This window comes from Vigna umbellata, chromosome 6 (assembly GCF_029865625.1).
Source record: "Vigna umbellata cultivar VRB3 chromosome 6, Vumbellata_1.0, whole genome shotgun sequence".
Lineage (NCBI taxonomy): Eukaryota > Viridiplantae > Streptophyta > Magnoliopsida > Fabales > Fabaceae > Vigna > Vigna umbellata.
Genome location: NC_142170.1, coordinates 26,164,353 through 26,175,540, shown reverse-complemented (window position 1 = coordinate 26,175,540; position 11,188 = coordinate 26,164,353). Strand labels below are relative to the sequence as shown.

The 11,188-nt window shown below is 32.2% G+C and overlaps 2 protein-coding genes across 2 annotated transcripts; both read left to right on the top strand.

Annotated features, from left to right (window-relative positions):
• The first annotated feature begins 1,659 nt into the window (after positions 1-1,659).
• Positions 1,660-4,420, top strand: LOC124826444 (putative polyol transporter 4). The gene is made up of 2 exons (XM_047299270.2): positions 1,660-2,195; positions 2,659-4,420. Exons 1-2 carry the CDS (start codon positions 1,979-1,981, stop codon positions 4,035-4,037), a joined length of 1,596 nt encoding a protein of 531 aa, XP_047155226.2. The 5' UTR covers positions 1,660-1,978; the 3' UTR covers positions 4,038-4,420.
• A 927-nt stretch (positions 4,421-5,347) lies between these two features.
• LOC124826445 (epoxide hydrolase 2-like) lies at positions 5,348-7,829 on the top strand. The gene is made up of 5 exons (XM_047299271.2): positions 5,348-5,554; positions 5,643-5,857; positions 6,268-6,441; positions 6,624-6,859; positions 7,368-7,829. Exons 1-5 carry the CDS (start codon positions 5,482-5,484, stop codon positions 7,615-7,617), a joined length of 948 nt encoding a protein of 315 aa, XP_047155227.2. The 5' UTR covers positions 5,348-5,481; the 3' UTR covers positions 7,618-7,829.
• Positions 7,830-11,188: the final 3,359 nt, after the last annotated feature.

Sequence of the window (11,188 nt, the reverse complement as noted above, 5' to 3'; positions counted from 1 at the left end):
TTTGCCAGATTATTAGGAATGTAGTCTTACATTACATTAGAGCCTTAACATCTCACAAAATAATTTCTTTAGCCGAAAAAATGGACCAAAAGTATTGTACAAGTCCTAAGTTCTCATACTCAGAAATTTTCTTCAAGATTATTTATTCTAAGCAAAAAGTCAAATATCTTCATCAAGACTTAGAGGCCTAGAAACCTATCTTGAAAAACAAAAAAATCTTCAATCAAACCATACTTTCTTCCTTTTGATATTGTTAGAATTGTTCAAAGTAGTATATATGAAACCACGCGTGTTTGGTTAGAGAAAGTTTCTTCAGAACAAAAATCAATAATAGAAATATCTTGAAATCATTCTTGTCACATATTTTTAATATTTTATTATCAATTAAATTTATTAAATTTATTAAAATTATAAAATTTAGAATCTCACAATTTATTAATATTTTTCATAACTTATAATTCTTAATAAAATTTAACGAATTAAAATATATTAAAAATGTATTGTTAATAATCATTCTTAAATTTAATCAGCAATTATTATAGTATGCATAATAAACTACTCAATCTTTCATAATCTTTTTTTTTTTTCTCGTTGAAGGCTATACTATTTAATGAATACACTCCACGACACCTTCTAAATTTAAGCGCTTTCTTCTTCTCTTCCCACTGTCACAATATAGTTCAATTTTTCGTGAACTTTATTTTCTGTTTTAATGTTTTATAATTTATATAACGGAAAACTATATGCTATCAAGGAACAAACCTTCAAGCCAATTGAGAAAAGTATACGATGATGCCAGAATCAGCAAACGTAAAGTATATCGTTTACAATAGGTAACATTATGTACGAAGAGTCTCTACTCGCAATTTAATCTACAAAATTAAAATCTGACCCACAATTTGTGAATATTCGTTCAAAAATACTTGTGAATATTTTAAAATTTGTGAGTACTATAATTACAAAATTTTTAAAAAATACATTTTTATACACTTTTTAATAAAATTATTATATATAATATAATATAATATAAATTTAATTTTAATTAAATTAAATTTAATCTAATAAAATATAAATTAATTTTACTTCTAATTAAATTTAATTTAAAAAATATAAATTATATTATTATTACCTTTTACTAGTAACGTATAATCACTGATCATAAAATATAGGCTTAAATATTTATTTCATTTTTATGTTGGGTGAATTTCTGTTTAGTATTAGTTTTAAAAATAAAAACATTGAGTTCCTATGAAAAATGTATAAAAAATACGATCACATTAACCTGAAAACAAAATAAACATTTAAACTTAAAATATATTATCAGCATTTAACTGATTTAAAAACAAATATTAAAATTCTCACCGCCCTTTATCCACTATTAATAAATATTCATAAATAATAATTATCCATCACAATTTTTATCCAGAATATGCACCTTTTTTGCCATGTCTACATGTTCCTACATCTGTAGTGTTGTTATTTTTTGTAAATTTTCTTAAAAATTAAGCATTAAAAGTCTAAAATATATTTATATTTTTTCTCAAATAAAATTAATAAACTTGAATACATCATAGAAAGTTACAAACATATTTGTTGCGCGGAAAGCGCCATTTAAGCTTTGATAAAGTGGGGGTCAAATCCTGAATCCTTGTGAATTTTGATGCATGGAATAAATATAGAAGAAACTTTGCAAGTTGGGTTGCTTGAGATTTGAAGTTGCTTGCGTGACAAAAAGGGGTTGGTCCCTCTTGTCGAATATCTAGTCCTACCCTTCAATCTCGGGAGGTTATTCTTTTGTTCTTTCAGTTTCAGTTTGAGCTTCAGATCTATGGTCACGATTTTGGTGAGTAGCTCTTATGTCTTATGACAGTCCAACCAAAAACAGCACCCCTCGAACTTAAAGCTAGCAACTTGAGACAATTTTCAAGTTTGAACATCAAATAGCACAAACGGTCCAATTGGGATCCGAATCAAGGAGATGGGGTTCCAAGAAAACGGGAATGGAGAAATGGGGTTGTCTGCAATCCCGTTGGGAGCAAAGAACAAGTATAAGAGGATGAACTCTGAACTTCCTGAGGAGAACGATGATGTTTTGATGCAACAGCAACGACAAGAAGAAAGGAGGAGCAGTACCAGGAAATATGTTCTTGCCTGTGCCATCTTTGCTTCTCTCAACAATGTCCTTCTTGGCTATGGTATGCTTGAAAATTATCTGTTTTGGTCAGTTTTGTGGAAACGGTTTGATTTCGTTGCTGCATTTTCCTTTGACTATTCTGTTTACTGTGTCGGTGATAGTTTTTAGATAATTCATTCAATCCCCATCTTGTCCTTTGTTCTGTGATTTACCTTTGCATTTCTAGTATCTATGAAACAGATCTGCCAAGCTTTGGGTTCAAAGATGGCAATTGTGAGAAGTCAACTGCATATTTTTACCCTTGAGTTTACGTCTGTAACTTTTAAGGCTGCTATCGTTTTGATTAACAAACTTTCCACAGATGACAGTTTCTGACTATGATTGAATGATGGCAGTGTTAGTGCAAGGATATTTAATCAATCTATTGTGGGTGTAATTAATTTGATCATGAATTCTAATTCCGGGCTATTTTGAAAAAGTCTAGAAGTTTATGTGATTTATTTTGATAATTTCTGTTTTTGCAGACGTAGGTGTCATGAGTGGAGCCGTCATATTTATAAAAGAAGATCTGAATATATCTGAGGTTCAAGTAGAGTTTTTGGTTGGTATTCTTAGTATTATTTCACTATTTGGTAGTCTTGGTGGTGGAAGAACATCAGATATTATTGGTAGAAAATGGACGATGGCCTTAGCGGCAGTTGTCTTCCAAATGGGTGGAATCACAATGACTCTTGCTCCTTCGTATGCAATACTGATGATTGGAAGATTTCTAGCTGGGATTGGAATAGGATTTGGAGTTATGATCTCCCCTATATACATTGCTGAGATATCACCAAACCTGAATAGAGGCTCTCTTACTACCTTCCCAGAGATTTTTATAAATGTTGGAATTATGCTTGGTTATGTGTCAAATTATGCGTTTTCTGGCCTTTCAGTGCACACAAGCTGGAGAGTAATGCTTGCAGTGGGAATTCTGCCTTCAGTGTTCATTGGGTTTGCGCTTTTCGTTATTCCTGAGTCACCAAGATGGTTGGTAATGCAGAACCGAATTGAAGAAGCAAGATCAGTGCTGTTGAAAACAAATGAAGATGAGAAAGAAGTGGAGGAGAGGCTTGCAGAAATACAACAAGCTGCTGGATTTTCCAATTCTGACAAGTATGAGGAGAAACCTGTGTGGCGTGAACTCCTTTTTCCTCCTCCTCCTCTTCGCCGAATGCTGATCACTGGACTTGGAATTCAGTGTTTCCAACAGATCTCAGGAATTGATGCAACCGTGTATTACAGTCCTGAAATTTTCCAAGCAGCTGGGATTGAAGACAATTCAAAACTTCTAGCTGCTACTGTTGCTGTAGGCTTAACAAAGACTATTTTCATTTTGGTAGCAATCATTCTCATAGACAAACTAGGTAGGAAGCCACTTCTCATGATAAGCACAATTGGGATGACAGTGTGTTTGTTCTGCACGGGTGCTACACTTGCTCTCTTTGGAAAAGGATCATTTGTGATTGCATTGGCTATTCTTTTTGTTTGTGGGAATGTGGCATTCTTTTCTGTTGGACTAGGCCCTGTGTGTTGGGTTTTGACATCTGAAATCTTCCCTTTGCGCGTGCGTGCTCAAGCATCTGCACTTGGAGCTGTCGCTAATAGAGTCTGCAGTGGCCTTGTGGCCATGTCTTTTCTTTCAGTGTCTGAGGCAATCAGTGTTGCTGGAACATTCTTTCTGTTTTCTGCTATTTCTGCTCTTGCCGTTGCCTTTGCCATCACACTGGTTCCTGAAACTAAAGGGAAGTCATTGGAGCAGATAGAGATGATGTTTCAGAATGAGTATGAGATTCAAGGGAAAGAAATGGAGTTAGGAGATGTTGAACAACTTGTGCAGAACAAAACTGATTTAACAAATTAATTGATTAATCATTCCATGGTTACTCTCATCTTCCACCTGTTATGTCTAAGGCTCTATGCATGACATGCTACTTGCTATTATGGCGAGGACATAACAGATGAATATGATCTTCTGCTACCAGAAAAATTGAGATGTGTGAGTAGGGATAGGGAACACAAGGAGTATGAAGTGATGAAGATATAATGCATTCTAAACTTTCCCTAGTTGTACAATTATTCTTGTTTTTTTTTTTTTTTAATTTACATTAAAGTCAATTATAGCATTGTATACTGAAGAAGATTTTTGGTGGAGATGATCATGTCTCCGTGAGTATGTTCTGAGACAAATTATAGTGCCTTTTACAATGTATCGACGAGGAATGTAATTAAGATGATTCTTTGACACATTATATTGTATTCAACTCTGGTCTCTGAATTGTGATAATCTTAAGATACCAAAGAGCATGTATGCTTCAGTTTCTTCATTATGAGTAATTACTTATGGTTTAGTAATTAAGGATAATTGTAGTAATTAATTCTCTGCAATTGGACAAAACCACAGGTATGTTCTAAAATAACTTAAGGCAGGTGTATGAGTGGATATGGATAATCATTAAAAAAACAAAAAACAGAAAAAGATTTACAAAAGAAGCTAACAAAAGATTCAGTAAGTGACGATGATTTTTTTACAGAGCTGAATAAAATAATGAGCAATGAACATGCAAAATATTTTTCTGGACAATGTCCTGCCTAAGACTTTCCTTACTAAAAAATTCACCAAACTCACCAAACTCTCTCCAATACAACTTTACACCAATTAACATCCCATTTTTTATTCTCTAAATTGCTGCAACACATTAAATGTTGTGCTATTTGCGTATAAATCTCACCTAATTACACCTTCAATGTTTTTCTTTTATATTGAACTTTATCTTCTTCCTCTCTAACCTCTACATATGAAAACATGGGATACAATTTTACATTCTTTTTTCAAAATCCTTATTTCAATCCACACCATTCAGAGGAATATAACTATATGTAATACTTATGATTAAATGAAACATCTAAATTTCTATCTTGTTTATCTATCTATTTGAGTGATAAAATTCATTCTATTTATTCTAAGATTATGTGCATCCTTTCTCTTGCAATAATATTCTCATTTCAAACTGGAAAATGATGAATACAAAGTATAGATGAGTAAATAAAATCTGATAGATATAAACAATGTGATAAAACAATAAAAAAAAGTTTAAAAAAAATGAGATTCAAATAAGGTAGATGAAAAATTAAATGTATAATAACTCCTTCAAATTTTCCTCAACTAAACTATCTGATGATCTTTATATTCGACACTTCATTGTGTTCCTTTTACTTTCATCCGTTTCCTAACTCTTTCACTTCTCTTTGAAATTCCACTGTTTTTCTGAGACAGTGTTGTTGAATTGCAGTAAACCCGCCCTTGTATGATGGAGAAGATCCAGCACAGTGAAGTGGAAGTGAAGGGACTGAAGCTGCACGTGGCAGAGATTGGAACTGGTACGCTAATTCCTTCAAAACCCTCTTCGAATACTGTCTAATACTCATTTTCATCTTCTTCAATTTAATCATATTTGTGTCTGTGAAGGGTCCAAGGCAGTGCTATTCTTACATGGATTCCCAGAGATCTGGTACACATGGAGGCACCAGATGATTGCTGTGGCAAACGCTGGTTATAGGGCTATTGCCTTTGATTTCAGAGGCTATGGACTCTCTCAGCAACCAGCTGAGCCAGAAAAGGAAACCATGTTTGATTTAGTTCATGAAATTGTGGGTCTTTTGGATGCTTTAGGCATCACCAAGGTAAGGAGATAGATATGTTGCAGAACATTTTCATGACTTTGTCAATGTGTAAAGGTTTCTAGATTGCAGAAGTATATGTCAATAAATTCTAGAAATGAGACCCTCTTGGGTTTAGATCGTCTATATGCAGATCTAATATGTAGAAATTTCTTACCTTAATCATAAATCATTATAAAAACTTTGAAATTGTAAAATGTGTTATATATATATATATATATATATATATATATATTATGCAAAAATGGACAAGACTAGAAAGTATAATTTTCATACCTGCATTCATACTGGGAAATTCTGTAAATAAACTATACTCAGACGAAGATTCATTTGATGATATAATAATTTTTACAGAGAGCAACTGAGTCTGAGTCTAATATCTATTTGCATATGAATTTCGTTGTTTATACCAGGCTTTTCTAGTTGGTAAGGACTTTGGTGCCTTCCCAGGACATCTTACAACTGCAGTGCACCCAGAAAGAGTTGCTGGTATCATAAGTTTAGGCATTCCTTTCATGCTTCCAGGTCCCTCTGCAGTGGAGGGTCACCTTCTGCTCCCCAAAGGGTTTTATATTACTAGGTGGCGGGTACAAATTCCATCTTGCATCATAGATTTTATATAGTTTAATTAGTCTTTTGGTCTCTAAATATAGAAACTGCTCATCTTAATCTTTACATATATAGAGATTGTGAAGGTATAAGACCAGTGTTTTCATATTCATTGGAATGTTTAGTGGTAATTTGTTCATTGATTCCAATTCCAATTCAGGAGCCTGGGAGGGCAGAAGCAGATTTTGGCCGCTTTCCCGTGAAATCTGTGATAAGAAACATCTACACTCTCTTCTCCAGAAGTGAGATTCCAATTGCTGCTGATGATCAAGAAATCATGGACTTGTTTGACCCATCTACTCCCCTACCTCCATGGTTCTCTGAGGAAGATCTTGCAACCTATGCATCTTTATATGAAAAATCTGGATTCAGATATGCATTGCAGGTTCCTTATAGGTAAAATAAACTCATTTCTCCCTTTTAAATTGAAATGCTGCTCAATTGTTTTTATTTTCCCTAAACTAGGGCTAAGGTTATTTGTAGACCATAACTCCATTTTAACCTTCCAGTTAGTTTGATTCCTAAATCCTATTGTTTGATCTTATTAACTTCAATTAATTTAATCCCTAATCTTAACATCATTTTGGTTTGGTCCATAATATTATCATAGCAATCAATTTAGGACACCGTGTTAGCTGCCAAGTTAACTTATACACATTAAACTTCTGAAACAAATTGATTGATAAAAGGCTAATGGATAGAATCCAGGACTAACTGCTTTTTCACAATGAGAAAAACTAAATTAACTAACAATTGTCGCTGATCAAATCTGGTTTTTTGAAAATATCAAAAGACAAAGATGATGTATGGAGTTTTAGTCTTGTGAAACCTAGCATTTTCTTCACTCCTTAAAACTGTTATAAATAGTCTTGAGGGTAAAGATGAGTACTTATGATGCATTCAGGAGTATCAATGTGGATGCTGGCATAACTGATGTAAAAGTTAGTGTTCCATCACTTCTGATTGTGGGTGAGAAAGATTATGTGCTCAAGTTTCCAGGCATGGAGGACTATATTCGAAGTGGGGCGGTGAAAAACTTTGTTCCTGACTTGGAAATCACGTATATTCCAGAAGGAAGCCATTTTGTGCATGAACAAATGCCAGAGAAGGTGAACCAGCTCATCATCGAGTTCCTTGACAAACAAAGTGTCTAAAGTTTACTTTCAGGCTAAAAGCAACTTCCATGAGTTTTGTTGCAATGTCTAGGTGGATAATAAAGTTTGATTAACGTTATTGTTCTTTGTATCCCTTGCATCTTGTGTTATCTCGCATGGAGACGAGAGGGTCTGTTTGATAATGGGTGTAAAAGACATTCTGAATTATATGGAAATTTGAGGACTCTTTAAATGGTGTTTAATATGACAAACATGGTGATATCCTCTTCTTAAACTTTCTATTGTTCCTAAGTGTAAATATACTTATAAAGATGGTACGAGAGTCTATTCTAATACTATGTATTTTTACATCTCAAATAAGATAACATTATAAAATATCGATCATTTGTCATTACATAAAAAAAAATATTATTGTTCAAGATATACAAGACAAAGTTTCTACTAAAGAACAACTTTAAAGTTAAAACTTAGAAACAATTTGTATAAAAGAATGTTTTTGGAGAACATCCTAAGGCAGTCTTTGGTGTAATAGCTTCCACAAAACTAATGTTTTAGAGAAGACCAAATTAATCTTCTCCAATCCCTTAGAACAGAATTTGCAAAAAAAAAAAAAAAAAGAGAAAAAAAACCTTCTAGCAACCTTTTGATTCAAAATTTCAAATTCTTACAGCATCCAATTTGAAATGTCATCCTATTGGGTAATCCTAAGATTATGTATATTTGGTAGCTCAAATATTTTCACATAAAAAAGGAGGCAACAACAAAAACATTATTATTCCAAACTTGAGAAACTGTAGCAAAAAGATTTAACCTGTTATCAAAAGAAGCTCCTGCAAGAATTGAAATACATGTGGAACAACGCCAGAAATCATTCCAAAAGTTCATCTTTTCTCTATTACCAATAGTCAACAAACAATATCATAATCGTCCTTTATTTCAGGCCAAGCAAAAAAAATACTCAAAATAAGAAGGTTTATGATATTTATCTTAAGAAACCTTATACTGCATTATAATATACCAAAGCCTAATTATTGTAATTTTAGTCTTTTAAAATTATAAATTAACTTTATTCTCAATTTTAATGAAATGTTTATTTTCTATTCGAATAATTTGCCACCCTAAAATAATTTACATTCGTGTTTATATTTGCAACATACAAAAGTAACACAATTATTAAAAGTGATATAGTTTTCTTGAAAAAGAAACTTTAAACTATAATTATTTTGGAATAAAGAAAAAAAATTTTAAGCTGAATAATTTTCCTAAATATATCTGTAAGTCGGCCAATCAACTATGTGGTTCAATCTAACATAAGAATTCATTGTAAATGCTTAGGAAATATCTATAAAAGTAAATATACTTGGTTGGGAATTAATCCATCAAAATATAATTCGGAAAACTTAAAGTGAATAAAAATAGAATATAGTATTAATTTGATCCTAAAAATTGATAATATAGGTTAAATGGATTATATATATAGGTTATTAACTTATAAAATAGGTTATTAATTTGATCCTAAAAATTTGATCCTAAAAATTGATAATATAGGTTATTAACTTATAAAAATATTAATTCGCTTCTAATCCTTAAAAAATTTAATTCATTGTGAAACAAAATGGCCTAAATTTTTAGTTGTTAGTTCACAATGCGAGTGTGTTATGCTTAAGCTGGTTTACGTAATAACATATCTAATAAATTACCATATAGTTTATTTGCAATTACTAATAATCTTATGGATAATGATACTTTGACAACATTTTTTTGATAATATTTTAACATCATCTACGTATCATTATGTGATTGGTCTAAAATTACTCCACAATCAATAATAATAATCATAAACATCAACATGGATCAATCACATAATGACACGTAGATAATATTAAAATATTGTAAAAAAAATGTTGTCAAAATATCATTATCTTAATCTTATATGCACTTTTCATCAATCAATTCTATTATTTTTATTAGATTTGGTCAAGGAGCTTTAGATGTAGGCTGACCCCATGACGTGTGATTGAGCTTATAATCATCATAAAGGAAATCTATCTATAAAACATTGAGGGGTACTCTCTACACCACCACAAGTTTTTAGCTGCACCTCTCCAATTTTTTTTATTTCCAAAACCAACCTTAGGTAACATTTTTTTTACTTTTACCCTTTTTAGTTGAAAACCCTAATCACATTCACTCTCTCTTTTCAGCGCCGCATCTAACTCCAGAGAAGTATTCATTTCTCTTTTTCCCTTTCTTCATCCTTTCCTCCCCTTCTTTTATTTTTTTACAATCATTTTTGTTTGCCCCACTCAACCACTCGTTTCTCTCTTTCCTCTCTTCCTGCTCTCCTTCTCTTCCTCTTTAATTTTTTATTTCCTTTTCCCTAAATTGCTTCCATTATCATTGAGTTTCCTCCATTGCTTCCATTGTCACTATGATAAAGCTAAAATATTGATGAAATGGGCGGAACTAATTGATGTAGAAGAACTTGCAACAGTGGATGTCGTTGACACAGGGAAGTTATATCATATGTGTAAGAATTTGGAAGTTCCAGCAACAACAAACACTTACGTTACTATGCAGGTGCTGCCGATAAGATTCATGGAGAGGTCTTGAAAATGTCTAGAGAGTTTCATGAATACACATTACTGGAACCAGTTGGTGTTGTGGACACATAACTCCTTGGAATTTTCCCAATACCATGTTTTATATTAAGGTATCTCCTTCTTTAGCTGCTGGTTGCATCATGGTCATCAAGCCACTGAGCAAACACCCCTCTCTCTGCTCTGTATAACGCTCACCCCTCTTTGCTCTGTACAACGCTCATATGTTTGCTCTATTGTATGTGCTTTGTAATGTTGGTAATACAAGGTGTATGTGTGCATGAAAAAACTAAGAGGGAAAACGTTGGAGGCACGGGATATCCGTTGAAGCCAATGGAAAAATTACTTTGATATAAAAATAAAAGAAAAATGTTGAAGGGGTCTACAAAAATGGGAGGTCCACGGAAGTTGATATTTGTCACTCGATATCCGTTGAAGGATTAACGGATATGGAAATCCGTTTCGAGCTTTTCATATATCTTTCAACCATGTTTGTTACCTTTTCATTGAGGGACAATTGTGGAATTGGGGTGGTGGAGGAAGAAGTTGGGGTGGTGTAAGGAGGAACTCCCTAAAACATTTTCAGACGCTTTAGAGATTTTAGGATAACTATTTGTGAGTGAAGAGATTTTAGGATGACTATTTGTGAGTGAAGAGATTTTAGAATATTTGCTATGAAAGTGATTATGAGATGATTATACTTTATGTAATGATATATATTTATAGTCTTTTTATACTTAAGAATAATAGATAAATATTATTAATAATTTTATTATTGTAAATAAATTCTATTTTTAGTACGTATAATATCACATATCTCTTATATATTATTTTTTCTTTATTTTAAGGTAATTAATATATTATATGGATCTTATACTCGAATTTTTAGTTTTTTTTTAATATTTTTGGATTTGTAAAAAGATATAATATTGTAAATGTGTATAATGATTGTAAGTTGACGAAGTTATTAAATGAACTAGTTTGTATCCTATTTTCAGTTCATATTCCCG